The sequence below is a fragment of the Phyllosticta capitalensis genome (genome assembly GCF_038381095.1).
Source record: "Phyllosticta capitalensis strain CBS 128856 chromosome Unknown BKA78scaffold_9, whole genome shotgun sequence".
Taxonomy (NCBI): domain Eukaryota; kingdom Fungi; phylum Ascomycota; class Dothideomycetes; order Botryosphaeriales; family Phyllostictaceae; genus Phyllosticta; species Phyllosticta capitalensis.
This window is the reverse complement of record NW_027117447.1, coordinates 1364204-1390898: the sequence shown is the minus strand read 5'-3', so window position 1 is coordinate 1390898 and position 26695 is coordinate 1364204. Positions and strand designations below refer to the sequence as shown.

The 26695-nt window shown below is 53.7% G+C and overlaps 8 protein-coding genes and 1 non-coding gene across 9 annotated transcripts; 7 read left to right on the top strand and 2 right to left on the bottom strand.

Moving 5' to 3' along the window:
- Window positions 1–260: 260 nt before the first annotated feature.
- On the top strand, window positions 261–5545 carry BKA78DRAFT_255537 (DNA-directed RNA polymerase II subunit RPB1; the record flags this gene model as incomplete). The annotated part of the gene is made up of 6 exons (XM_066885001.1): window positions 261–389; window positions 441–597; window positions 651–725; window positions 764–5240; window positions 5298–5381; window positions 5470–5545. 6 exons carry the CDS (start codon window positions 261–263, stop codon window positions 5543–5545), a joined length of 4998 nt encoding a protein of 1665 aa, XP_066741359.1.
- Window positions 5546–7801: 2256 nt separating this feature from the next.
- On the top strand, window positions 7802–9346 carry BKA78DRAFT_189466 (uncharacterized protein). Its single transcript, XM_066883551.1, has 5 exons — window positions 7802–7827; window positions 7946–8350; window positions 8409–8430; window positions 8485–8502; window positions 8663–9346. The coding sequence occupies exons 2-5, from the start codon at window positions 8024–8026 to the stop codon at window positions 9148–9150; spliced, it is 855 nt and encodes a 284-aa protein (XP_066741358.1). The 5' UTR covers window positions 7802–7827; window positions 7946–8023; the 3' UTR covers window positions 9151–9346.
- A 2129-nt stretch (window positions 9347–11475) lies between these two features.
- On the top strand, window positions 11476–12978 carry BKA78DRAFT_355588 (uncharacterized protein; the record flags this gene model as incomplete). The annotated part of the gene is made up of 4 exons (XM_066891925.1): window positions 11476–11787; window positions 12679–12718; window positions 12774–12852; window positions 12903–12978. 4 exons carry the CDS (start codon window positions 11476–11478, stop codon window positions 12976–12978), a joined length of 507 nt encoding a protein of 168 aa, XP_066741357.1.
- A 557-nt stretch (window positions 12979–13535) lies between these two features.
- Window positions 13536–14117, top strand: BKA78DRAFT_355587 (uncharacterized protein; the record flags this gene model as incomplete). Its single annotated transcript, XM_066891924.1, has 1 exon — window positions 13536–14117. One exon carries the CDS (start codon window positions 13536–13538, stop codon window positions 14115–14117), a length of 582 nt encoding a protein of 193 aa, XP_066741356.1.
- A 1937-nt stretch (window positions 14118–16054) lies between these two features.
- Window positions 16055–18291, bottom strand: BKA78DRAFT_189331 (amino acid/polyamine transporter I). The gene is made up of 5 exons (XM_066883550.1): window positions 17760–18291; window positions 17663–17710; window positions 17534–17612; window positions 17401–17467; window positions 16055–17352 (listed from the first exon to the last, which is right to left on the bottom strand). The coding sequence occupies exons 1-5, from the start codon at window positions 17949–17951 to the stop codon at window positions 16164–16166; spliced, it is 1575 nt and encodes a 524-aa protein (XP_066741355.1). The 5' UTR covers window positions 17952–18291; the 3' UTR covers window positions 16055–16163.
- Window positions 18292–18632: 341 nt separating this feature from the next.
- BKA78DRAFT_355585 (uncharacterized protein) lies at window positions 18633–19640 on the top strand (the record flags this gene model as incomplete). The annotated part of the gene is made up of 2 exons (XM_066891923.1): window positions 18633–19469; window positions 19551–19640. 2 exons carry the CDS (start codon window positions 18633–18635, stop codon window positions 19638–19640), a joined length of 927 nt encoding a protein of 308 aa, XP_066741354.1.
- Window positions 19641–20623: 983 nt separating this feature from the next.
- BKA78DRAFT_189239 (uncharacterized protein) lies at window positions 20624–21580 on the bottom strand. Its single transcript, XM_066883549.1, has one exon. The coding sequence runs from the start codon at window positions 21450–21452 to the stop codon at window positions 20694–20696; it is 759 nt and encodes a 252-aa protein (XP_066741353.1). The 5' UTR covers window positions 21453–21580; the 3' UTR covers window positions 20624–20693.
- A 315-nt stretch (window positions 21581–21895) lies between these two features.
- On the top strand, window positions 21896–22696 carry BKA78DRAFT_255753 (uncharacterized protein; the record flags this gene model as incomplete). The annotated part of the gene is made up of 1 exon (XM_066885025.1): window positions 21896–22696. One exon carries the CDS (start codon window positions 21896–21898, stop codon window positions 22694–22696), a length of 801 nt encoding a protein of 266 aa, XP_066741352.1.
- Window positions 22697–26511: 3815 nt separating this feature from the next.
- BKA78DRAFT_t150 lies at window positions 26512–26644 on the top strand. The gene has a single exon. It is a non-coding gene; the product is annotated as a tRNA-Arg (tRNA).
- Window positions 26645–26695: the final 51 nt, after the last annotated feature.

Here is a 26695-nt window from a genome sequence, read left to right as displayed (position 1 = left end):
GCAGGTTCGCACTTCTCTCACCTTCGCCGCCGTGCGGCCAGCGCGCTCAGCGCCTCGATCCCATCTGCGCCCGCCTGGCGCCATCTTCCGCATACGACTCTAGACCGATTCCCTCTTTCCAATAGACTAGGCGACGACAAACCTCGAGCTCGCTGGAGACGCAGTGACATTGGCGTCATACCACTGTCCGGACAGACAGGCCACGATCTTCGTCGCAAAGATTTCACCACCTCATCCCGGATTCGACACCCGCCGGCATCATGTCGAACCTTCACTTTGCGGCGTCGAGCGCGCCGCTCAAGAGCATCCAGGAAATCCAATTTGGACTCATGGCGCCAGATGAGATTCAAAACATGAGCGTTGCTCACATCATCTACCCTGAGACCATGGTACGCATGTGTGTACTTTGTGATCTGGGTATGACTGACACGGGAGCGTAGGATGAGCAGAAGCAACGGCCTCGCGAAGGCGGCTTGAACGACCCCAAGCTCGGCTCGATTGACCGTGGCATGCACTGCGCCTCTTGCGGTGAGAACATGCAAGAGTGTCCTGGTCATTTTGGTCACATTGAGCTGGTTACCCCAGTGTTTCACGTCGGTATGTTGTGAATTTTCTCCGCAACTTGACATTCTGTGTGCTGATTGAATTAGGGTTCATCAACAAAATCAAAAAGCTGCTGGAGTGCGTTTGTCACAACTGTGGCAAAATTCTAGCAGACGAGGTTAGTCACCTCCACGGGGTGGCTGTTCTGTGAGCAGGGCAGTGCTGACAAACCCTCAGAGCGATCAGCATTTCAAGGATGCGTTGCGCTTGCGTGACCCCAAGAAGCGCTTCGAGGCCATCTGGAAAGTATGCAAGCCGAAGCTAGCATGTGCTGTCGACTCTCCTGCCGAAGACGGCGACCCGAAAAAGGCACCCAAGGTTCAGCATGGCGGCTGTGGAAACCGCCAACCCGAGATTCGCAAGGATGGACTGAAGCTCATGGGTACCTGGAAGCCCCAGAAGAACGAGGAGGAAGAAGAAGGTCGCCAGCCCGAGAAGAGACCCATCAAGCCCCAGGATGCGATGAACATTTTCAAGCTCATCAGCGACGACGCGCTTTCCGTCCTTGGATTGAACGTCGAATTTGCTCGTCCAGAATGGATGATTCTCAGCGTTCTTCCAGTTCCTCCCCCGCCGGTGCGCCCCAGTATCTCGGTGGACGGAACCGGCCAAGGCATGCGTGGCGAGGACGACTTGACCTACAAGCTCGCCGACATTGTTCGTTCGAACGGCACGATCAAGCAATCCATGGAAAATGGAGCCGCCCAGCACGTCCTGAACGACTACGAGGACCTTTTGCAATGGCATGTGGCAACCTACCTGGACAACGACATTGCAGGACAGCCAAAGGCCCAGCAAAAATCCGGCAGACCCCTCAAGACTCTGCGAGGCCGTCTCAAGGGAAAAGATGGTCGCCTGCGTGGCAACTTGATGGGCAAGCGTGTCGACTTTTCGGCCCGTACCGTTATTACCGGTGACCCCAACCTTTCCTTGGACGAGGTCGGTGTTCCTCGCAGCATTGCCCGTACTCTCTCATACCCAGAGACGGTCACACCGTACAACATTGCCAAGCTTCACCAGCTCGTCAAGAATGGACCAGACGAGCACCCCGGTGCTAAGTACATCATCCGCGACGACGGTTCTCGTATTGATTTGCGTCACCACAAGCGCGCCGGCGAGATTCAGCTTGGATACGGCTGGAAGGTTGAGCGCCACATTGTGGACGGTGATTTCATCATCTTCAACCGTCAGCCCTCGCTGCACAAAGAGTCCATGATGGGCCACCGCGTCCGCGTGATGCCATACTCGACCTTCCGCCTGAACCTTTCAGTTACATCTCCCTACAACGCCGATTTCGATGGTGATGAAATGAATTTGCACGTTCCTCAGTCTGAAGAGACTCGCGCTGAGATTATGAACCTTTGCATGGTTCCTCTCAACATTGTGTCTCCCCAGCGAAACGGCCCTCTTATGGGTATCGTGCAGGATACGCTCTGCGGTGTCTACAAGATTTGCAACCGAGACGTTTTCCTTTCCAAGGACCAAGTCATGAACATCCTCATGTGGGTTCCCGACTGGGATGGGGTCGTTCCTCAACCTGCCATCATCAAGCCCCGCCCTCGCTGGACTGGCAAGCAAATCATCAGCTTGGCGATTCCTGATATCAACCTGGTCAAGCCCGCCAAGAACCATTGTCCAATTGACGACAACGGCGTCGTTGTCATTGGTGGTGAACTCATGTACGGTCTCTTCAGCAAAAAGGTTGTTGGCGCCAGCAGTGGTGGTATCATCCACACCATTTACAATGAAAAGGGATGGGAGACTACCGTCAACTTTTTCAATGCTACCCAGCGAATCGTCAACTACTGGCTGCTGCAGACTGGCTTCAGTATTGGTATCGGCGACACGATTCCTGACGCCGTGACCACGGACCACATTCAAGACGCAATCAACAAGCAAAAAGAAGAGGTTCAAGCAGTCACCGCGTTGGCAACCCAGGACAAGCTGGACCCTCTGCCTGGTATGACCAAGCGTGAGACTTTTGAAAGCAAGGTCTCCGTCTTTTTGAACAAGGCGCGTGATGACGCTGGTGCCGTCACCGCGCAGAGTGTCAACACTTGCAACAACGCCATTGCCATGGCCAACTCCGGTTCAAAGGGTTCGACAATCAACATTTCGCAAATGACGGCCTTGGTCGGACAACAGTCGGTCGAAGGCAAGCGCATTCCGTTTGGTTTCAAATACCGCACTCTGCCACACTTTACCAAGGATGACTACTCGCCAGCTGCCCGAGGCTTTGTTCAAAACTCGTACCTGCGTGGACTGACACCTACCGAGTTCTTTTTCCACGCCATGGCTGGTCGTGAGGGTCTGATTGATACTGCCGTCAAGACTGCTGAAACTGGTTACATTCAGCGCCGTCTGGTCAAGGCCTTGGAAGACGTCATGACGAAGTACGACGGCACAGTCCGCAACTCTCTCGGTGACATTGTCCAGTTTGTCTACGGAGAGGATGGATTGGACGGTATTGCCATTGAGAAGCAAGCATGCGACTTTGTCGCGTGTTCCGACGCTCAGTTTGAACGCCGCTTCTTCATCAACGTCATGGACCCGTCCACGTCGCTTTCGAGCGACGTTCTGGAGCAGGCTGATGCCATTGCTGGTGACGTTGAGGTTCAACGTCTACTTGACGAGGAATACGCCCAGCTCGAGACGGACCGCAAGTTTGTACGCACCGTCACCAATGAGGCGGATGACCAGCGCCAGCTGCCTCTCAACATTTCTCGCATCATCGAGACAGCAAAGAGCAAATTCAGGATCAAGGATGGCTCACGTAGTGACCTGCACCCGTCAGAGGTCATTCCCAAGGTTCGCGAGGTCCTCGACCGTTTGATCATCGTCCGTGGCGAGGATGAGCTTTCTCAAGAGGCTCAGGACAACGCCACGCTCCTGTTCAAGGCGCAACTTCGCTCGAAGCTGGCATTCAAGCGGGTTGTGCGTGAGTACTCTCTGAACAAGCTTGCCTTTGAGAACGTTCTCGGTGACCTCGAGAACCGCTTCAACAGGGCCATTGTGAGCCCTGGCGAAATGGTTGGTGTCTTGGCGGCGCAATCCATTGGTGAGCCCGCCACGCAGATGACGCTCAACACCTTCCACTTTGCTGGTGTTTCTTCCAAGAACGTTACCCTGGGTGTCCCTCGTCTGAAGGAAATTCTCAACGTCGCCAAGAACATCAAGACGCCGTCGATGAAGGTGTTTACTCAATCTCCTCTCGACATGGATGACGGACTCAAGCAACAGGAAGCCAAGTTGCTCCGCAGTCGTATCGAGCACACGACGCTGCGGTCGGTCACCAAGTGTGTCGAGATTTACTACGATCCGGACGTTCAGTCGACTGTCATTGAGGCTGACCAAGACATGGTCGAGTCCTACTTTATCATTCCGGACGATTCAGCCGATGACATTGACAGCCAGTCCAAGTGGCTCATGCGTGTCGTCCTCAACCGTGGCAGTTTGCTGGACAAGGGTCTCACCGTCCCAGAAGTCGCTAGCAGGATCAAGGAGGAATACCACCGCAACTTGGCCGTCATCTTCAGCGACAACAATGCCGAAGAGCTTGTTATTCGTGTCCGTCTCATCAAGCACGAGGGCAAGGATGATGAATCGGAGGAGCAGGACGAGGCTCTGTTGAAGATGCTCGAGACCAGACTGCTCGACGATCTCTCTCTTCGTGGTGTCCCAGGCATCGAGCGTGCTTTCATCAACCACGGCCAAAGGCAGACTGTCAAGGATGACGGCGCCCTTGCCTGGGAGAAGAACAATGACTGCATGGAGTGGTTCCTCGAGACAACTGGTACCGCCCTGTCGCGCGTGCTCCCTGTCGACGGCGTCGATTCCTCTCGCACCTACTCGAACAACTTTTTCGAGATTATCCAGGTCTTTGGTATCGAAGCAACCAGGGCTGCTCTGCTCAAGGAACTGACCCAGGTCTTGGCATTTGATGGTTCTTACGTCAATCATCGTCACTTGGCACTCCTTGTGGATGTCATGACCTCTAGAGGTATGATCATGGCCGTCACCCGCCACGGTATCAACCGAGCCGACACTGGTGCCCTCATGCGCTGCTCGTTCGAGGAGACTGTCGAGATTCTTCTCGAGGCCGCGGCCTGCGGTGAGCTCGATGACTGCCGTGGTGTTTCGGAAAACATTATGCTTGGCCAGCTTGCTCCTGCCGGTACTGGCGAGATGGACGTCTTTGTTGACCGCAACATGCTCAACACTTGCACCTCCGACAACTCTCGCTTTAACCTCATGCCTGGCATGGCTGCCGCCGGTAGCTTCGTCGAAGGCGCTGCCACGCCTTACGACACTGGATCACCAATCCACGAAGCCAACTATGCGGGCCCTGACTATGGTGCTTCCTTTTCTCCCATGGTCCAGGCAGGCCAAGACGACAGTGGCGGCTTCACCCAATACGGCTCTTCGTTCGAGGGTGGCTTCAGCCCCTACGCCGGTGGACGCAGCCCCGGCTACGCCCCGACCAGTCCCTTTAGCGGTTCGCCCACGAGCCCCATGCCATTCTCTCCCGCCAGCCCGGCCTACAGTCCGACTTCTCCAGGCCTTTCGAGCCCGCGTTTCGGTGGTGTTTCGCCTTCGAGCCCGTCCTACAGTCCCAGTTCGCCCGCATTTTCTCCGACGTAAGATATCTTGCCGAAAATGAGCTGTAGAGCATGAATTCAGCTAACAAACACCAGCTCTCCTTCCTACAGTCCTTCTTCGCCGTCGTTCTCGAAGCCTGGCGGTGGCTACTCTCCCAGTTCTCCGGCATTTTCTCCAACGTGATTATCCCCCCTGATGTCATGACGATTCAACCAACAAGCTCATGACCCCCTGAAATCATGAAGAACTCAACTAACGAACTCACAGGAGCCCTTCCTACTCGCCTACTTCCCCTGCGTACGCCACGTCGCCAAAATACAGCCCCACGCAAGTCTCCCCCTGATATCATTAAGAATTCAACTAACAAGCTCGCAGAAGCCCTTCCTACAGCCCCACGTAAGTGCTTATGCCATAATGTAACGTAGAATCTACTGACAGTCTAATTTTGCAAAGATCGCCGGCATACTCACCCACGTAAGTACTTTTGGCTTGAAATCAGTAGACTTGAGCTAACAGATTCATTTAAAGCTCGCCATCTTACTCGCCGACGTGCGTAGAAGCACCTTATCATTAGAAACTAGAAACTAGAACTAATAAGCTCCCAGATCGCCGGCATACTCTCCGACTTCACCACAAGTCTCGAGCCCGAAGTACGCAGCTGGCTCGCCAATGCAGTATTCTCCAACGCAAGTCGCCCCGCAAACAAGTGAGAAATGCAAACTAACAACAATTGAGCAGATCTCCGGTCTATAGCCCAACGTATGAGCATAGCAGTCGAGAAAAAGAGCGTTGAACTGACAATTTGGCAGGTCCCCACAGTTCAACAGCGACAGGCGTTCTCCCACCTCGCCCGTCCAATACTCACCCACGTAATGGTTTGCCCGTCAAACAAATGAGAATTCAACTGACAAGCTGGCAGCTCTCCAAAATTCAGCCCCACCTCTCCCAGGCAGGATTGAGCTTTGTGAGTGCCCTGAGCTGGGCCAAACTCGCATTTCCTTCCTCCTCGGCATGTTTTACTACAATTGCATGAAAAGTGGCTTTCCTCTTTTGCTGGGAAGCTTTTGATAGTCAAAGAACGTCCATAATACTCCTTTGCGACGGCGTTGAAGGTGTTTTGGGACGGGCGGGGAACTCTTCTCTGCTTCGTGTGCTTTTCCTTTTTACTCGACTTTCTCTCTGCATAAGGCGTTGCGTGCATCGCCCAGCAGCTCAAATTGAAACGATTCCCGCTAGGAGGACATGGGTGGAGGATGGCACGGGATTTGCTGCTGGCAGGCTCAACAAGATTGGGGCTATGTCTTTTGAGCATCATGGAATGAACTGGGTGCGGGTGCGATGCATCTGCTTGAACGAATGGAATAGCGGCTACATCAGGAGGTCATGAGAGGTAGAAAAGCCGCTGGTAAAACTGATCATCGGAGGGGTTTCCCCAACTCACTCGACGAGAAGTGATGGGAGCCCTCTAGAGAGGATATCAGAAAAGACTTTGGTCACCAAAAAGCATTGTGCGATTTGTGCCTGACTTCCAAGTGTGATTGGCAATGCGTTTGTATCGATGGCCATTGCTCTTGCCCTCGGAACTCCTCACCTTCGACAGGAACATCACGCACGACTCAAGCAATCCTTCTCCGTTCTACGCAGCTGTTGAGGTGGTTCATCACAGCAACAGCGTGTCCAGTCTCCACGTCATCAATCGCACCGCAACTGCGCGCCCCCTTTCCGCCATCACAGTGGGTGACGAAAGAAATTCAACTTGAGCTCAGCTTCAAGTCATCGCACGCTCAGAGGTAAGCGCTCGAATGCTCCCTGTAACTATCCATTAAGAGAGAAATCTCACTATGTTTAAAGCCTCAAGCGCTTGAGCACTCCATGTCTCTACGCGTAATAGAGATTCTCAGATGAACAATTTCTTTTGTCATCTACTACACCATTACCTCTTTGGTAGCAGGCTTAGCCTTGTGCTGTCGAATGCGACCTCGACATGATGGTGCGTCTGAATGCTCCCTGTCGTCACGCCAGGGCTTGAGAGGTGGGCTGTTGCCTTTCCGGCCAGGCGGTGATGGGAGCGCGGGCAGGCAGCCGGCAGCCGACTGCCGCCACAGCTCTTGCCTTCTCCACTGGCAAGCACGCTCGCGGGCAGGCGCTTCAGGTCGCTCTCTTGCGCCTTAAGTACCTTTCGCTCCCCCCAGCTGCTCCGTCTCCTCCCAACCTCCAGCTCATCCCCTCAGGGTTGGTCTCTCGCTCGTCGCTCTACCTCTTGCTCTATCTTTTGCTCTGCCTGTCGCTCGCCACCGGCACCCACACGCAACGCTCTTTCGTCTCGTCCTCGTCTCTCTCTCGTCTCGTCCTCGTCTCGTCTCGTCCCGTCTCTTCTCTCTTGCTCGACTCGTCTCTCTTGCTCGACTCGCCGTCGTTTGTCTCGCCCAGCCTCTCCCAACCCAAGGTTCGTCTCTCGATCAGTTCAACCTCTGTTGCGTCAGCTCATTGCTAACCTGTCTTGGCAGATGTGGTCTTCGAAAGGTACCGGTACCACCGCGACTCCAACGCCCGTCCGTCTTTGGACTGCACCTACACCTACGCCGATCTCGACTTCGACTACCGATACTGGTCCTCCCACCGAGAGTAAGTCTCTTCCTCTTCCGTCTCTTGACCCCTCGCCTCTCACCCAAGATCCGTCTTACATTCTTCTCTTCCATCAATCCATGGGTCATTGTACAGGTCAGGTACTAACGTGTTGCAGTGATCAAGGACGTCGCTGTCAAGGTTGAACGCCTGTCCCATCACGTCTCGGTTCCTCCAGCTAAAATTGACCGCCTGGATGGATACGTCGAGACGCGCTTTGACGGGCTCGACACGCGCTTTGACGGGCTCGAGGAGCGCTTCAGAAGCATGGAGCAGCTTCTTCGTCACGCCCTTCCAGCACCAGCTGTTACTCCCGTTGCTTCGTCGTCCGGTCCCTCGCTTGCGGCGCCTGCGCCAAAAGGTGCCTCTCTGTCTGCTCCCCCAGTCGATACCGTCCAGTCTGTCTCCGGTTCTGTCTCTGGTGCTGGCTCTCGGTCTGGTCCCCTGGTCGTCTCTCGCTCTGGTCGCCTCTTGCTCTGGTCGTCGTCTGCTCTGGTCGTCGTCCGCTCTGCTCCAATTCAAGGTTTGTCTCTCTCGCTTGACCGTTTCTATGTCGTTTCACTGCTAACCTGCCCTGTCAGATGTGGAAACCAACCGCACCTACCACTCGCGTCAAAAAGCCTGCTCTTTGGACCCAACCATCTGGTGTTACTGCCTCACCCTCGACTGCACAAGGTAAGCCTCTTTCACTTCTTCTCTCTCTTTACCCTTGTTTCATGAGACACATGGCGTCCTGCATCTCACGCTCTTTCTTCTCTCTCTTTTCATGTTCCGTGGCATGCATTCTGTCCATTCCTCCAATTCATTGTGTAAACCAGACTCTAACATGTTGCAGTCAAGGATGGTGACGTTGTTTCCAAGGTCAAACAACTCAGCCACCATGTTGCGGCGCTTCCTCTACGTCTTGACCGTCTTGAGACCCGTCTTCAGTCCATCGAGTCTGACGGTTCGGAGGTGAAGACGCTCCTCCATCGCCTTCTCAGCAAGTTTGCAGCCAATGAGACACCTGCGGCCAGGCTTGCGGCCCAACCCATGGGTGCTGGTCCTGGGGCTCTCCCAGCTGTCTTTGCTCCATCTGTCTGCGGCTCTTCTTCTGGTCCGGTCGGTGCACCACAATCTCTCTGGGGCTCTCAGTCTGCTCCCCCGGTCGATTCCGTCCAGTCTGTCTCCGGTTCTGTCTCTGGTGCTGGCTCTTCTTCTGGCTGGGACTCGGCATTTTCGTTTGACTCGCGTTTGGGCTGGTTCTGGTTCTGGTTCTGCCTCTCCGCCTTTCACTCGCTCCTGGCCGTCTTGGCTCCCTTGAGTCCGGAAATCGCGAGTTGAAGGGTCTACTCCTCTCAGCCTGGCTCAGAAGCGCCGCCACAGTGGGTGAGGAAAGAAATTCAACCCAGGCCCAGCTTCCAAGTCGTCGCACCTTCACAGACGCGAGCGCTTGAATGCTCCCTGTAACTACCTATGAAGAGAAAATTCTCTCTATGTTGAACGCATCAAGCGTTTGACAACTCCACGTCTCTACGTGTTTTAACTTGGCAATAGAGATTCCCGGATTAGCAATTTCTTTCGTCACCCACTGTGTCGCAGACTTACTCGTGGATCCAAGTCGGCAAAATCGGAGACGGACTCTTTCGTCTCTCGCGACGGCGGCGACGTCAACAACGACGACACCGCACCAAAGCGCAAGAAGACCGGTACGAAGAAATTTGTCCCTCCCATCATGCACGATTCATCGCCGCCTTCACCACTACCTCCACTTTCGGAACGCATGGCCGAAGCCAACAAGACACGCGCAGACAAGCTACGCGCCGCGCAGTTTGCTCGTTCTGCCCGCAACCAACCCATTCCGGAAGGCTGCGACAAACTTCCCGACGTGACGGTGTTCGGAAGTCATTACTGCCTGATCATCGATTTCGACAAACCGATGATCTCCAAGTCAACAATTCAGCCTTCCGCCACTTTCTGCCGAAGCGTACGGACGTCCGAAGAAGTTGTCGTGTTGATGGAACCTGCTACTGCTGCAGCTCCTACGGCTCCGCAAGCCGGCAGCAACAAGACGGTCTGATATCGTGAGTCTCAGCAGTTGGCCTCAATTGCAGTTCAGGAGTTGGATGAAGAGAACACTGGAGGCCTGTATACTATATAATTCAGCAGTAGCTTCAATCCACAGTTCTCTCGTACTTCTCAGTTCCTCTTCCAAAGTGTCGGAAACAATCCAAGCACAATCAAAGGTCGACGAGTCTGAAGAAGCGAATAAGCAAGACGAATGACAAGATTCCGTGTCTTACATGTAAAGTTGCCCGAAGACTGCGCCTCCATACTACTTGTCGCTGCCACAGGGGAATGCAAAAGAAATGGCAAGTCCAAGGAGGTGCGAGATGCTCGAATTCTCCCTGTAGCTGTGTTCTCGGGCTTAGCCGTCTGGTGAGGAAGTCGAGATACATGTGTACAGGGAGTTATCAAACACTTCGCAACCTAAGTCCTTGAACATTCGAGCCCGTAAAAAGATAGCTACAGGGAGCATTCAAGCACTCCGCACCACCCTCGGAGTTGCCATTTCTTTTGCGGACCTCTTGTGCCACCAGCACCAGCATCTTGGTCGCTGTTGCGAGGAACGTGTTGGCTGGGCTGAGTAGTGAACGAGCCCTGGTAGCAAAAGTCGTGGCAGAGCTAAGACGACTCCTTGTGACTCTTCGTAAAGGACTTGGTGTATCCAGTTTCGAGTGCGGAAAGCGCTTGAGTGCTCCCTGTATGCGTCCGTTTTTACATGAAAACTTTCCACTGCTCTATGGTCGCCTCTACTCGGTTAATTTCTCCTAGTCGAGCTCCGAAAAGCGTGGCCAGGCGCTCTGTGAATGAATCTGGGCAGTGTAAAAGAACGAGGCAGCGAGCGCACACCAAGCAATGTAGCTCGCGAGGAGTGCAAGTGCAAAAAGTGCAGTGCAAAACCAGCGCCAAAAAGATCAAAAGGAAAGAAAAGACAAAAGAGTTCAGGGCACCTTGGTCCCCCTACGTCTCTGCCGAGGATCGAACACGCAACCCCCGGATCCCGGTCCCACCTTAGCTAAGGGATCACATACTGGTACAAGTAGTTTACAACTAAGCCATGAGGCCGGGTCCCAGGGGTTCGTGAAAGGGAAGTGGCGTTTGTGGAATATAAGGTGTGTGTGCTACGAATTTTGCTACCAGGTTTCGGAAGCAGACGTGGGACCAAGGAGTAAGAGGATTAGATGAGCTTCAGCCTTCCTCTTCTTCGCAATTTCGCTCTGGACGTCGTAACCGTCTTTCTCCAGCCTATTCAAACCCTTCCTATGGATCAGGCACTTGGCGGCCTTGTATTTGCGCGTGTCCTGTAATATTGCGGCTCTGATAAGTTTTCTACGGTCTCAGACTTTCGGTAAATGACGAGGTTGACATGGGACCGGTGAAAGGGTATTACATGAGCTACTGAGGGGAGTTAGAGCGAGTGGATTTGCCTGCCTCGCAGACTGGGGATGTCTGTTTTTGAACCCGTCAAGCGTTACCCATAGGGAGCATTCAGGGGCCACTTTTGGAACCGCTCCTGCCACAGTAACCTTTGACATGGTCACGCTCTTGGCGGGTAATACTTAACAAGCTCTTCCTTCCTTTCCATTCGAGAGCTTATGCATCAAAATGGCGCAGTCCGAGTTCCTGGTGTCGCCGCTCGACCTGTACACCGATTCAAGTGGCGAAGAGACCTCCGAAGAGAGCGAAAAAGTCACCGAAGACTGCGACCCTTCTCAAGACGGAAAGATCACTGAGGACAGAAAGGGAGTTGTCGATGGGGGCGCCTTGCCTTTGAACGAGGTCACGCCAGTGTTGGCCAAAGGAGATTGTCTTGCGGTCGCGCTTGACGGCAGCGAAATCAAGCTCACGATTCAATACGATGCTCAGCAAAGGGTCAGGATTTTTGGCGTTGGAACCGGTGGATTGTCGCCCATTATGGTAAGACTGCACTGATTCCTTGATTCGCGCGAGATTCGGGAGTCTATTTACTCCTACATCTTCCAAGCACGCTGCCCTTGGCTCTCGCTCGACAAATCCACAGCTTACACGCAGGAGTTTCCAGGCAGCTGGTGGAATGATAGCCCAATCGGATTCTTCTCCTACTTGAACGAGACGGCGAGTCGCGGAAGCGGCCTGCCTTCGGAAAATGGTGCAAAACCAATACTTGAAGGTTACTGCACGCTTGGAATCGTACCAGACCCTTTAATCTCACCAAAGTATGGGAAGTAGAGGGAAGACTCCTAGAGAGGTCACGAATAGCCTAATGAAGTCAGAAGGCAGGGACGGGGATGGACACAACCTCCTGAAATAGTCTCGCTGTGGTCGTCAACTATCACTACGATCGTTGCACTACTGCTTTCATAGATAGATGCAAATTTTTACTACATCTCAAAGTCGCGCGGTTACGTTGTCGCTGCATCGTGGCCGTTGTTCGTGGCAGAGTTGGCGACTCCCTACTGTTCACCACCCACGTGATACCAATTAGGACTAGCGCATGCCATCTTCTGCTTTGCAGCGGCGTCTCTGTGCCATTTGCAGCGCAGCAGCACCTGATTCCCCGACTGCCTTTGGAAGGCACTCCATGGCCCTGCGCTACGCTCCGGCACGTCGCATCTTCCTCCGACTCACTGCAAGATCATTTTGGCAGCGTACTCAAGACAAAGAACTGCGAACAGGGCAGCGACGCAAAATTCATCAACAAAGGTCAAGCGCTTTGTTTTCGTACATGATCTGGACGACAAAGAGGTTTCCGGCCTCACGCTAGATCTTGGAAGTCGGTTCCATTGCGGCTTGTGCATCCTTGAATGACTTCGACAACTTCTGCTCCAGGCCAGTCCCAGCGCAGCGTCATCACCGCGGATTTTTGAGGGTACTCTTGCGAATTCATAAAGTTTGAAGAATTTCATCGCTGATTTGGGTACCAGAGTCAACAAACACCAAGAGAACAAAGGCTGCTTCCACTGCTGAAGTGTCGCACCAGCAGCGCTCACACATCCGGCCAATGTAGGAGTCTTCCAAAGCTTGCCTAAGCCAAACTTCTAACCTTGCGACAGTCTCCATCGCTTTAAGAGCGCCGCACCCACAGACCAATTTTTCGAAAAGTTGCCCACTCACTGGCTCTCGGCTTAAACCCTCGATTATTGAAGACCTCTTGTCTAATCCAACAAAGGAAACGCACTTCCGGATCCAAACCCTTCCCGACTTCCAAGCCCGCCGGACTGAACCACGATACCGCCATTTCCAAATGCCTCCAGCCGACACAAACCTCGACCCTTGGGTGGTGCAGATGGTGCTCAAATGGAGAATCGTTCAGAGAGACATTCGCCGCACGCCACTTTGGTTGAAGCTCGTCGTCACCTTTGTCCTGTTCGTTTATTTCATTCACAGTTTCGAGGTCAACGATGAAGAGAGAAGATGGAGGGCCGCGAACGATATCTGCGGGTGGTCGATCAAATGGTGAAGGTCCTATTGAGTGGTTGAGAGGACATGAAGGGTGGCAGCTTCTTGTATAGGCATATCCAAATTCTCTTCTCTAAAAGCAAGTCCACACAATCGCGAGCCATCAAGCAACATCATCCACCTACCCTCGTCAGCCTCATGCTGTAAACGGCCCTGCTCCAATCAACCCCCGCTGTGGAAAATGTAATCTCGACCTGCCCGGCCTCTTGGCATTGAAGCGCCACATTATGGACGACATGAACCACTGGGCTTGTCTTGAGTGCCTCTACTCCGATGCCACGGACTTCGAGTCCGAGAAGGCCCTCGCCGAACATTACAGGGCCAACCACGTCCCCGACTCCAATTACGGCGAAACCTTCTACGCGCGTTGTGCGATTCCAACATTCCCCTCCGCTGAAGCTGCCTTCCTCCACTTCAATCCCCACGTGCGCGGCCCACTCCCCTCAGGTGGAGCACACTACCCGTGCGATGTCAATACCTCTTCCGGTCGCTGCGTCTTCGACGGCAAGACGCGCGATGACCTCATCAGTCACTGGACGAAGAGTGGCCACGCGCTCCTCTGTGGTGGCTGCAAGGGTTGGCTCCGGACTGAGGAGGAGCTGTTCGCGCACTGGGGAATGGAGGGCGCCTGCCACGTGTGCGGGATTCACTGGGGCGAGAACGTGGAAGAACGGGCGTGGTGCGAGCAGAGCCACATGGATTTCGTCTGGGAGGACGGCCAGGGCGTTCGGGTTGGGGAAGCGATGATCGGACACGTGGAGAAGAGACAGAACCTTGCGGAGGACGACGAAGACGAGGAGGAGCTCTGAGAGTGCAAAGTAAAGGGCGAGAAGAGCTAGAAAGCTCGAGACTTGGCGACGGATTGTGGGAGGAGTTGATATTGATTCGACGGTGGTCTCAAGGTTGAGCTGATGTGGAGTTTTGGTTTAAGGGAGGCGTGTCTTAGGGTGTTGCTTATGAGGGAACAGAGGAGAAGGGGGTGTATACATTTCTTATAATGCGAAAATATTGAACCTGTAATACGTGTACGAAGGTCGAGACGAAGGAGTATTCGGCGTACGAGGACGGAGAGGTGCAGGAAGGAGATTTGCAAGAGGAGAAGAGGGTTGCTGAAGACGAGCAGGAGCTCTCAGGGATGTCAGGATGATGTGGCGTTCGGAGACTGGAGGAATTGGACAACACGGAGAGCTGTCAAATGGTCGTCCATCTGGAGCACAAGGACAATAGGGCCTATGTTGTTGTATTATAGGTCCACTGATCGGAAAGAATGGTCCTTAAGTGCCTTAAATACGCCAAAGAGAAAGAAGACAGGCTTGGAATCGAGTGTAATCTGAGAGATGGAGGGAGCTTGCCCCAAGTGCGGCATCCACTGGGGAATGCAGGTGGAGGAGAGGGAGTGGTGCGAACGTAATCACATGGACTTTGACTGGGAGGGCGGAAAGGGAGTGTGGCTCAAGACGAGGGTCGAAATCAAGGTGAAGCAGGTGCACGAGAAGGGAGTGGCGCAGAAGAAAGAGGAGTCGCTGAAGAAGAAGAGGAGCTTTGAGAGGCGAAGGAGTGTTGTGCAGTCTGAAGACAAAACGAGTTAAGTGTGAAGCATTGGAAATTGTGGATCATTGGAAGCTGTGGAGCATTGGAAGGTGTGGCAAATGGGAAGGTGTGGAACAATTGAAGATGTGGACAATTGGAAGGTGTGGAAAACTGGAGGGCATGTCTCATGAGGAACCGGAAGGCGTGGGGACTAAAGCGTCCAGTATCTGAATAGCATGCAGACCTGAATGACATTGGAAAGCTGTCGGATGGTTGTCCGCGTGGTGTATAGGCTCAGAGGAAGCTTGTGTTGTCGTAGTATAGTCCCCCAACTTGGAAAGATAGTACTTAAACACCTTCCATACACAGAAGAGACAGAAGACAGGCTAAGGGTTGAGTATTCTCCGTACAATGGTGGGCGCACGGTGGGTGGCAAAAGAAATTGCTAATCCAGGAATCTCTGTCGCCAAGTTAAAACACGTCGAGACGTGGAGTTCTCAAGCGATTGATGCCTTCAACATAGAGAGGATTTTTCTCTTAATGGATAGTTATAGGGAGCATTCAAGCGCTTGCGTCTGAAGGTGCGACGACGACGTGAAGCTGGGCCTAGGTTGAATTTCTTTCATCACCTACTGTGGGCGCCTGCCGCGGGCTGCGGTGAACACTGGGGCAAAAACCTTGAGGAGAGGGCGTGGTGTGAGAAGAACCACATGGACTTCGAGTGGGAGGATGGCACTGGAATTTTTTTGGAGCCAAAGAAGCTAGGGCCGCCGATGAAGCCGTGCGAGGACGAGTCCGACGAGGAATTGTGAATGAAGCAGAGCCGGGATTGTCTCATGGTGTGGCGCAAGAATTTGGAGAGAAAGGTTGATTTTGGACCTGGACTGGATCTGGGTTGGCGTATTGGATCAAGACGAATGCGGTGGAGAGTACGACATGTGGACGGTGATTTTTCAGGGGGAGGTGGACGTTGAAGGATAAGAGGAGACCACCCTGCGCAGCCTTGAGAGAACAGAGGGAAGGAGTGGATCAGTGTAAGATAGTGCAGAAATGACATCCTGTTAACTTTTTCCAAAGAAGAAATGAGCTGCCCGATCGCCATCCGCATAGGAATCCTTCGGTGTGTCCATACCTCAACCAAGGACTGCAAAGAGAAACTGGGCAAAACATGGATATGAGAGAGAGGGAGCGAAAGATCTTCAACGAAATGAGAATCGACTCTGAGGAGAAAAGCACGGAAGTTGAGAGTTAAAAGAGCTGGGGGGCAGAACTTGTTGACACAAAAATGCAAACTTTTTGGTGGATAGTAAAGAAATCAAAACATGTCAATGCTCGCTTCCACTCACGGAAGCTCCCTCGTCTAGCCCCTGCGGGCCCACGTATCCGCGGCTTCTTATCCACAGCCACCATGCTCCAACCAAGATGGTCAAGCCGCCAATGATCAGGCTAGAGTAATTCATGTTCGCAGCCGCCACGGGCATCGAGTAGGGGAAGCAGTAGATGACGACAAAGGCGCAAATATATGCGCTTGACACAGCCGGGAGCACGTATGCAGCCCAACCCCTGAGCGCAAAGGGACCCGGTGCGAGATATTTACGGCGGGTCAGCAGGTGCGGCAGGATGGCGGCGAGATAGGACAGCGTGGCCAGGACGACAAAGGAGCCGACAAAGGCGTTGAAAGCTGTGGTACTGCCGACGTAGATGGCGCCAAGGTTGGTACAGATGACACCGCAGACGACAGTCGCGGCGAAGGGGTTCTTGTACCGCGGACTGATGCTGCCCATTGTGGCGCTGAAGGGGGTGGCGCCGTCGCGGGCGAGCGTCCAAAGCATGCGGCCAGCGGTGATGTACGTGCCAATGCAGGTGCAGACTGTCGGGAGGAAGACGACGACAATGAGGCCGAGAGCACCGGCCCGGGACGATGTCGCTTGGTGATACAGCTCGGCGAGCGGTGAGGTATAGGTGTTGTTGAGCAGGGAATCGAAGTCGGATATGGAGTAAAAGATGGCAACCAGGTAGATGAATGCGGTGGTGAGCCCGACGACCATTTGAGCGGCGATAGCTTTGGGGACATTGGTCGAAGGCTTGGGAATTTCCTCTGCGAGATGGGCGATACAGTCGGGCGTTCCCACGGCGAAGGAGGCGTTTAGCATACCCGCAACGAAGACAAACCCGTCGGAGGTGTAGCCAGTCTGGTTTAGCCAATCACGCCAGACAAAGTCGTTGCTGGCGTATCCGCCGCCAGATTGCGATGGCATGATTGCGCAGACAAGGACAGTAATGAATACGCCGGCGAGAATCAGGAAGAGTCCGATTTGGTTAATGGCGGGCAATGCTTGGTTGGCGAAGAGTACGGTCAAACAGCAGCACCAAGTCATGATGACATAGACGACAAAGGTGTGCCAGGCTTGTGGGACGAACGATGAGTGGTAGAGGCCGTACATGGCCAGCATTTCGTTGGCAAGGATTGAGCTCATGCTGGCGCAGCCAAATATCCAGGCAAAGTAGTTCCACCTTGAACATGTCAGTCTCGTCATTTGCTAAAGAAAATGGGGCACAAACCATCCAGCAAAATACCCAACTGCACGTCCATACTTGGGACCAGCCGTGACAGACGCCCAGTGATAGACTATGTTCGGAAAAAAATGAGTTTCCTAGGTTGAAGCATGCCCAGTCCGGAAAATCGAACACTTACCACCTGAGCTTGACGGGATTGCAGATGCGAGTTCAGCGATGCAAGCCGCAATTATCCAGTAGAAAAATGAAGCAGCAAGCTTTTTGCAGTCAGTGGTCTGAAGGTGAAATGGGATGCTCTTGGCCTTACCAGCTCGTAAATTACTCCTGGCGGTCCTCCATTGAGTAGAGAGACGACCTTCCCAGATTGTCAGTTCGCGATCGACACTAGGGGTGGCAAAACGAACAATGCTGCCACCAAGCGCGGCCCAAGTATTTCCTGTACAAATACCGACCGAGGCAGCGCTCCATACGCTGAAGTTGCGTTCCAGCTCTTGCGCGTGTCCAGATGCATTCAGTATGGCTCCGCCGTCTCCGTGTTCGACCGCGTAGTCTGGGGGAATTCCTTTGGAATCTTCATCGTTGGACTTGATCTTCATTTTGAGCTCCAGCCACGTGAGTTGTCGATTGAATGAGATGCAACACACTTGGCATGCAAAGGAGGAGGACGAAGGAAAGAAGGTTATATTGACAACGATACATTGTTGTGATTCCTTACTGTAGAAAGTCTTTGTCAAAAATCACGGGAGCTGAGGTCCTATCAAGACACTCTAACTGCTGATAGCAAAGTGCCATGGGTTCGAGGGTAGCGCAAGGCGTCGGCGTGACCCCGCAACACAGCAGCTCTGGTCTTGAGCATGATGAGATGTGCGCTAGGAGACCGCAGGCTAGCTCTGCAGGGGATCGCAATGTGGCTCGTCGAATGATAAGACGGCTCCTGTAAAGGTATGCCGAGACGTGACAAAAGCGAGCACCATATCGAGCGTATCAAGACGGGCGACTCTGGGTTGGAGGCGAAGCCGGGGACGTTGCTGAAAGAAGAGAAGAGGTCGGGTCGTCGCCCAAAAGAGGATGGATCTGCTGAGTCAGCGAAATCACGCTCCTCGCGTCATCGCCGTGCCCAAGCCAACGCGCTAGGTCCCGTCTCTCCTCCACCTTGACCTGCGCGCGTTCGACCACTTCTTGCCAGCAACCGGACGCGATTCCACGCTTGACTGTAATGCGCTGGCTGTCAATCGCTTCGTCCGGACTAACTTTCTCAGCTCTGAGTCCTAGCAAAGATGTCGACGCCCTTGGCGAAGCGCCGCCGTCTTGACGATCCGCAAAGCGTCCTTCGCAAGCCTTTTCGCTCTCCGTTCAAAACGCCTGTTCGTCCAGCTTCAAAGCCAGATGAAGAATCTGTCAGCCAGTCACCTGTAGCCCACACGTCATCCTCACAAGGTGAGACCGCGAATTCATCTCCCACGTCGTCGCCCGCCCCGCCAGACTCGAGTACACCATCTGCCTCCACGACGCGCACAGGAATACCAAAGAGCACGCCCAAAGCCCCTTCGAACCTTGGAGTCTCTCCTATCAATGTTCGCAAGCTCGCACCTGAGGATCCCGTTGCGAAAGAAATCAGAGCAGAGGAGCAAAAGCAACGCAAGATTGCCCGACAAATCGCCAACGTCAAGTCCGATATTGACACGTACGAACAAGCTCTCGCGATTTCCAACTCGACCAAGGACCACGAGCTCGAAGAACTGATCCAAAAATGGCGAGAGGCTAGTCGGGCCGCTGCAGACGAGGTCTTTCCAACTGTGCGCGATCGCGTGAACAAGATGGGTGGAGTTGGTGCTTGGCGGGAGAAGGAGCAGAGACAACGCGAGTGGAAGTCAGGCTTTGACGCGGCTGAAGAAGAACCGGACCTTGATGACAGCGAGGACGACGACGAAGACGAAGATGAAGAACTAACGCCAGAGGAGAAAGAGCTCAAACGCATCGCCAAGGACCGACGTGCCGAGGCAAGAGCCGAAGCACGAAGGGAACGGGAATGGCGGAAAGAAGAAATGGAAAAGGAGAAAAAAGAGATGGAAGCGCATCAGCCGAAGGTCACAGAAGAAGGCGCTTATGACGATGTGGGTAGATCCCATCACGCAACTCTTAGTGGCTGTACAGTCAGAGGACCGTCTTGATACTGGGTGCTGACATGATGGCAGAGCTTCACGATGGACATGATGCTCAAGACTCTCAACATCGACCTTGAGGTCATTGGTTGGAACAAGCATAGCCAGCGCTGGACTGGCTGACTTGTTCTGGCCCCCATATGACCGTCACGTCCCGCCCACGACTCGACGAATAGAGCACCGCAGCTGCCCACTTGCTACAATTCCAGGAAGTACGATTTCTCTTCATTCGCCTATCAGCATTCTGCACTCCCCTTTCTTTCTTCCCCTTGCTGGCGATTGCTTCACCGCCATTTCCCTGCGCGAACTGTATAGTTTCCTGCGCCAATTGCAATGCACCAACTGAAAGTATAACCACCCGACATGATACAGCGTCTTAATGCATTCTCGTCGGGCCCAGTAGCCAAATCTCACTTGTTGCTTCCACATTCTGCTCTTGATAAACGTCCAAAGTTGATCAATTATCGCACTGGGGCCTCAACGGCCGCGCTTATGCACATAATCAGATGGCGCTTTATCAGCAGACTTTTGGTTCTTGTCAATGTCCGATGGAGGAAGCCAATGGCACACATTTCAAGGCCCCGACGGCAAATGCAGAGGCCGAGCCCCCCGAGGCGTAATCTTCTTCCCCTTCCCGGGACTAATTAGTGATGGATTGACCAATCATAGATGCAAAGGCTTCAACTTGGAACGCCTCCACGGAAGCAACTCAGCTCGGTTTTCCCCCCTGGTTCAATCCCGAAAAATGTCTCACATGGGGTGAGCATTTTACCCTTTGAGGAGGCAGCGCTCTTCAATCCGTGGATCTTGCCCGAGAATGGCGACAATTCCTTTGGCGCACCAGGACCCGTGATATGAAGTCGCGGATGATGTTTGTTAAACCCTACCACGGGTCGGCTAATGTCAACGCAAAGATGTTTGCGGCGGCATCGCACATGTACTCCTCACATAAGAGCATCGGAAGGCTGCAGCCTACTGTATGGCCTGACGAACCCCCACCATGGCCCAGAGCACCTGCAGAAGTGGACTACCAGTGACCACGCCCCCATATGGCGCCCCTGACATGCAGGCCATTGCTTATCCGGCAATGCCTTTGCGAAGAGGCGTTCGCGACGGATGGGGGAGAAGCAAGAGGAGAAAGGACCGAAGACTAGGTTTACCACCAACATCTTGCTATCATCCAGCCGCCGTTGGTATCAGTCGAGAGGGGAAATGGCCTGAGCCGGCAAGCTGCCAAGAAAGGCAACATCCTCGTGCCTGTTGTAATGATTTGCTGACGACTCGACCAGTATCCAACCTGTTGGAAAGCTGAAAAACACAGGCAACGTTGGCAGTCCTCGATGCACAAACTACAAGGTGACAGCTCGAGCATGGGCAGCACGATGATGTCTTTGCGCTGTCCATCTCGATCCTGACCGGTGAAGAGATGCCCTTTTTCAAGGCCCAAGGACGCTGTGCCACCTTTGCGAGCAAGCGGCGCAGTGGCAAGCGAAGGATCGATAGAATCGCATGCGAGTAAACGCCAGCCACCGTATTTCCATGATCATCCCGCAGGACCGCAATTGGCAGGATGCAAGCAGCACGCGAAAGCATCTTGCAGGCAGACAGGGGACGAAATAGAGCGTCGCGGTCGCCGGTCGCCCAGGCAGCGAATGGAGCAATCATGGCAGGCAAAAGTCGACGTGCTTGGGAAAGACTGCGAGACTGCAGGAGTATCACCGTCGCTTCGTCATGGAGCCATGCAATTGGTGGGCAGCTGCCATGTCTTTGCAGTTGGTCGCCGTGAGCTGGGGCCGGGGTGCACAACGCCCACCCAATCAACGTCGTCCCTCGAGCCGCCGGTGCTGTTGCACTCGACTCCCATCCACTCGACGTCCAAACCCAAGCGCTCGACTGCAAGCCCACTGTCCACCTTCCATGCAATGCACATCCCATGCGGACGCCGTGTCATGCTCGATGCGGACATGGCAGCATCCCGGTCCGTCATTGCCTGGGCCGCAAACCTGACTGGACCCGCGACCCGACGGTATATAGACTGCCGCTGCCGTCCTCGCGTCAAATTTTTCTGTTCTTCAGCAAGCCTGCGAAACCAAGAGCTGTCTATTATTGTTGTTTGTTGTTTTTCTTCTACTTTTTTACTATTCCCCTACTATTCACTAATTCACCCCACAAGAGTCTGGCACTCTTCCCCCATCATACGGCACTTTACGACTAAAACGCAAAAATTCTAATCCAACCCAACATCGACCTAATTACCATTTTCTGTCGCTGGACGACTTCAACAACATTCCGCATAATTCCATCTAATAGCAGCTCTTCTTGCTCGAAGCAAATCCAAAAGTTTCCAAATCCGTCATTGACAACACTCGACAACCAAAATGGCCGCGATCCAGCTCAACTTCACCCTCCGCACATCTGCCAACTGCAAGACAGTTCACTTGCTCGGTTCTTGGGACAATTATAACGGACAACTACCTCTCTCCAAGGACGCCACCAAGACTGGTGGATGGAAAGGAACGTTCCGCTTTCAGGGCGCGACACTCAAGCAAGGCCAACGATACTGGTACTACTACATCATCGACGGCTATCACGTTTCGCATGACCCAGCCCGAGAATTCACCACGGAACCGACCACTGGCCGCAAACTCAACATTCTCGACATTCCCGGCGGCAGGACATCGACTAGCAGTAGTACACACCACTCGACTTCAAAGCGTCATTCGCGTCACAGCTCCATCGACGTGGCCAAAGGACGCTCGCTTTCGCCCTCGCAAATCAAATCACCGCGTCCGGTCAAGCCTGGTCAAGTACGCCAAATCGTCAACGGAACGTACGAGCCAGCAACTGTCGAAGCGCTCACGTCACGCTTCACCCGGACAACTATTGCCGAGAGCGACGAGGACGATTACGACGACAGCGACATCGACTCAGACGTGCCTTCGCTCACGTCCCGCAGCAGCCGCAGCAGCAACTCGAGTTCCCCGAGCAGCGTGTCCAGTACCAGCTCTTGCTGTACATGCGAAAGATACGGCATCACACGTTCAGGGGATCGAGTCAAACTCGACTGCGGCGGCTCACGCTGTGGCTACTCGGACGAGAGTTCGGAATGTTCGTCATCGGACGACGAGGGATATCGCGCCCGCACCACGCGCCGACAGGGCATCGTTATGCGTCGGTAGACAACGAAGCCCGATGTGGTGCGGGCAGAATCTCTTGCTTCGGCTGCACCTCGTTGCTTCGACAACATCCCGTCTGACATCTTCCACTCTCACGATTCGCTGTGTGTCTTGCTGCTACTGCTTCTTTTCGTCGCTGTCGCTACCACATGTGTTTGTTCGACCTTTTCCCCGTTTCCTGCAGGCACTTACCTCGCAGACTCCGCACCAGCTGAGGAGAGAGGAGACAGGCCGAGGAGAAACAAAGCTGGATCCGCATTTCAATATGCGTGGATCTCCCTAATTCTTGACGACCACGACTGCCACCCATTATTTGGTCCCTGTCGGGTCGAGGACGGCGCTACCGCAGACCACCGATACCTGTGCGGACCCCACCAACGCGCCAGCAGGCTCTGGAGTGCGTGGGTGAGCTTCGCGCAGGTCGAACTCGGTGGTTTCGGTCGTCCTCTTTTTGCCGGTTGCATCATGCGTCTCAACCGCAGCAACCAGAGCATTTGATCACTGGCACCGCACTCGACGCCCCCTCCGACGTCGAGGCCCGCGGTGCGGAGGAGAAAGGCGTAGGATTTGAGGGCCCGGGAGGAGACATGACAGCGGGCTGGGGTACATGAGGCAGAATCAGACTACGGCTGGACACGCGCGAGCGAGCTGCACGGCGTTCGTGCGCCTGTTCCGGCGAGGAGAAGTGGAGGGCATGGAGGTATAGGCAGCGGTTCTTCTACGCGCGTTCCCCGCGTGGGACTTGGGAGGATCGCTCAATCAACTACGTACTGTCCATGCATGATGATGACGCCCTACTGCTTTGCCTGTCTGTTTGCCTTGTGCCGCTGTCTGTGCTTCAAACCTCACATCCCTGAGCCTACTGTACGCGTCGCCGTCGCGCTGGAGCCAGCGCGTGCGTGTCCACAATGCCTGCTTCTTCCCCGTCGCTGTGTCCCACTTGTCCATCCCCTGCGCAGCTCCTTCTGACCCCACTTTCCCGCAATCGCGCGTTGTTGCCGCGCAGCGCTTGCGTCACTGCGGGCGTCCCCTGCTCAGATCACCCATCGCACGTCTCAAGTCTGAACCTGTACTTGTGAGAAGTTCCACTCTTTCTTGCGCCGTATGGAGATGCACGCGCTAGCTTCATCATCAGAGCATAGACAGTAGGTCGCAGAAGAAATGGCGACTCCAAGGCGGCGCGGGATGAGTTTGAATGCTCCCTATAGTCACCTTTTTACAAGCTCAAACGTCCAAGTCTTTCGGAAGCAAGATGTTGATCACTCCCGGTGGACATGTATCCTGATTTTTAACTCACCAGATCACCAAGTCCAAGAAAACAACTACAAGGAGCATTTGGGCACCCCACACTGAAACTGCCAGTTCTTTTACAACACTCTGTGGCGGCTTCGCATCATGTCATGATGCCGTCCTCCGCTATCTCAGGCATCTTGGTTTACCGGTTTGCGAGTCCATCCACAGTAAATCCATGTCTTGCCAGAAAAGACACACTCCTCCCTCCCAAGTCGCGTATGGAAGAAGCGTGGGCGGTAGTGATCGATGGAACAAGGACGATCCCCTCCAGTGGTAAGATGGATGGAAGTGTTGGGAGGAACCAGCGACGGGAAGGGGGCGTTTTTTATAGGGCCAATCACGTGTGTCACGTGTCTGTATGGGGAAAAGGTCGTAATGAAAAGGGAGGAAGTGAGGGCTTGTGAGGAAGGGGTGCACATAACAGCAGGTGATGGGAGAAATTTACCCTATGCTCAGCAAAAAGTCGCCGCAGATTCAGACGCACGCGCTCGAATGCTCCTTGTAACTACGCATCAGAAGACAATTTTCTCCATGTTCATGGTATCAAAAGCTTGAAGACTCCATCTCTCTACGTGTTCTTAATTGGTGATAGAGGTCTGCCGCAGATTGGTTTGAGATGCTTCGATCGGGTTTGCACCATTCTGTGGAGAAAGTTGTCATTGCGCACAAATGCTGGGATTCACCATCACTTTAAGAGTCAGTAACACGAGAAATTCCACGTCAGGGGCCAGAGGCTGTAGGGAAAAGACGGCAGGAGAAGAGGGCAAGAGACAAAAGTGGCACGTCGTGTTTAGCCCTGACAGGCACCAAGTCAAGCATTCTCTTCTCCCATAGAGAGCGCCTTCAGTGTCTGTGGTGCTGATGAGAAAGGAGCTAAGTAGGAGAAGAGGGGAGTTTATATACCAGCAGCCCGTGTAGAAGTGGCCATGTGACTGAGAAGAGTCAGGGGGTCAGCTGAGTCAAGTAATACGCGGCGGACTGGGGCAGAAGTTCCCTAGGTGTCTTTCTACTCCGCCAACGTGATGAGAAATTTTGTGAGTACCAAGATCATTATGCATAAGTGCAGGCAGACACTTTCAGAGTACAGTGATGCAATTAGCTCAATGAGACTCGAGGCTATGAGGGAAAGGACGGTGAAGGGAACCGGCCCAGAAAAAAAACTGAGGTCTCCGAGTTTGTTCGTCAGAAAGAAAGGCACCGAGTAAAGGCATCCGGATGTTGCATCCACGGGTTCGCGAACCTTGGTGTCTAAAGCGCTGGTGAGCAAGCTATAATGTCGTGACCAATGGAGTTTATATACTCACGGTCAGCAAGCAGAAAGAGTCACCGACACTAGTGCTGTAGCAGGTCAGGGGCTCAGGGGGTCAGGGTCATGTCGTGACCATGACAGCAGGTACAGCTGGAGCCTAGCGCTTCGTATCTATAAAAGGTCGACTACCCATGGCCAGGTCGTCTTTTCTTTACTAACTCGAGCGCGACGTTGTCTATGTGCCGACTGTTCGAGCACCGGGATCGACTTCGTTTCCGCCCTGTGTTATCGAGTTCCCATACTCGCGGGTGTTGCGCTTTCAATCCACAGCGCCTGTATTCAAGAGTTGATAGGAGTCAGTCACGAGCAGCATCATCGCCACTCTACGCTGCTTTACGGCAGTGCGTTCGAGCGTTGTGGTCAGCCAGCGCGATGAAGCATAAGAAAACGTACGTAGGATGCAAGAAAGAGAGACGAGCACAGCAGCCACAGTTCGCGATTCTCCGTTCGACGCAAACTCAAGGAGCAGGAGAAACAATTGTCTTCTTTTGTGTTGGCAGGTGGCTGCTCGCCCAAAGAATGCGGTGTCGATAGAACAATCCAAGCGTAGGAAGATCCAACGGGCTTTTATCCCCGCGGCCAGCAAGCTGGAAGTCACGCGTCCAGCGCCGCTGCCTGGAAGGACAGAGCACAGGGGTCAGGGGGTCGATGCGTGACGCTTTCGCAGCGTGACAGCAGCAGGTTGCGTCGCACCTGCGCCTTCCCCTTGCGATTTTGTCGACCAACTGTGCCTCTAACAATCTGCATGGACTGCACGCTAACACCAAAACTTGATTGCAGCTCCAACGACCGTCTTGACTCTTGCTGTCCATCAAACCACCACCTTTACTCTATCGACACGCACTTTTGCAACTCTTCTTGCCTGCGTCTCCAACCTGAACCATCAACACTGTCCACCATTACCTCAAAGCGCTTACCATAGTCTTATCTCCACAACATGCGGCGACGAGGAGAACTCACGAAGGTCAGATCATCGAACGAATGACTGGGAAAGAGAGGGCCAGCCGGCCGGCAGCATGCGGAGAAAAAAGTAGAAACTGCTGCGTGTCGACATTCGTGGCTCCTCTCACGCAGAGTCCAAGCTTCGCAAGACAAATGCAGCGATCAGGAGTCGAAGCAGCGGAACAGAGGCTTAAATACCCATCCCCCCTCTCCCCAACCCCTCACTTCTTACCTATCTCTATATTTCACAAAGCCAAGATCAAACTCAACAACGACCACGGTAGTGTAGTGGTAACACGCTATGTGCCGGTAGGTGGCAAACTTACTTACACACTTTGTGCGTTAGGCGTAAGAATCCTCCTTTAGGACTACATGTAGAGACCTGAGTTCAATTCTCAGCAGTGGCACTTTTTTGTCTTTTTGTTCTTTCTTTTTGTCGCCGTGCGCAGCGCGTGGCA

Bases quoted from the DNA above. Each gene is read 5' to 3' on its own strand.
- BKA78DRAFT_189331 (XM_066883550.1), bottom strand. From the start codon at position 17,951: ATGAAGATCAAGTCCAACGATGAAGATTCCAAAGGAATTCCCCCAGAC. The intron at 17,613-17,662 runs GTAAGGCCAAGA...GACTGCAAAAAG, and splicing joins CAGGAGTAATTTACGAGCTG to CTTGCTGCTTCATTTTTCTA. The intron at 17,468-17,533 runs GTAAGTGTTCGA...TTCCGAACATAG, and splicing joins AATCCCGTCAAGCTCAGGTG to TCTATCACTGGGCGTCTGTC.
- BKA78DRAFT_189466 (XM_066883551.1), top strand. From the start codon at position 8,024: ATGGATACGTCGAGACGCGCTTTGACGGGCTCGACACGCGCTTTGACG. The intron at 8,351-8,408 runs GTTTGTCTCTCT...CTGCCCTGTCAG, and splicing joins CCGCTCTGCTCCAATTCAAG to ATGTGGAAACCAACCGCACC.
- BKA78DRAFT_189239 (XM_066883549.1), bottom strand. From the start codon at position 21,452: ATGGGATGTGCATTGCATGGAAGGTGGACAGTGGGCTTGCAGTCGAGC.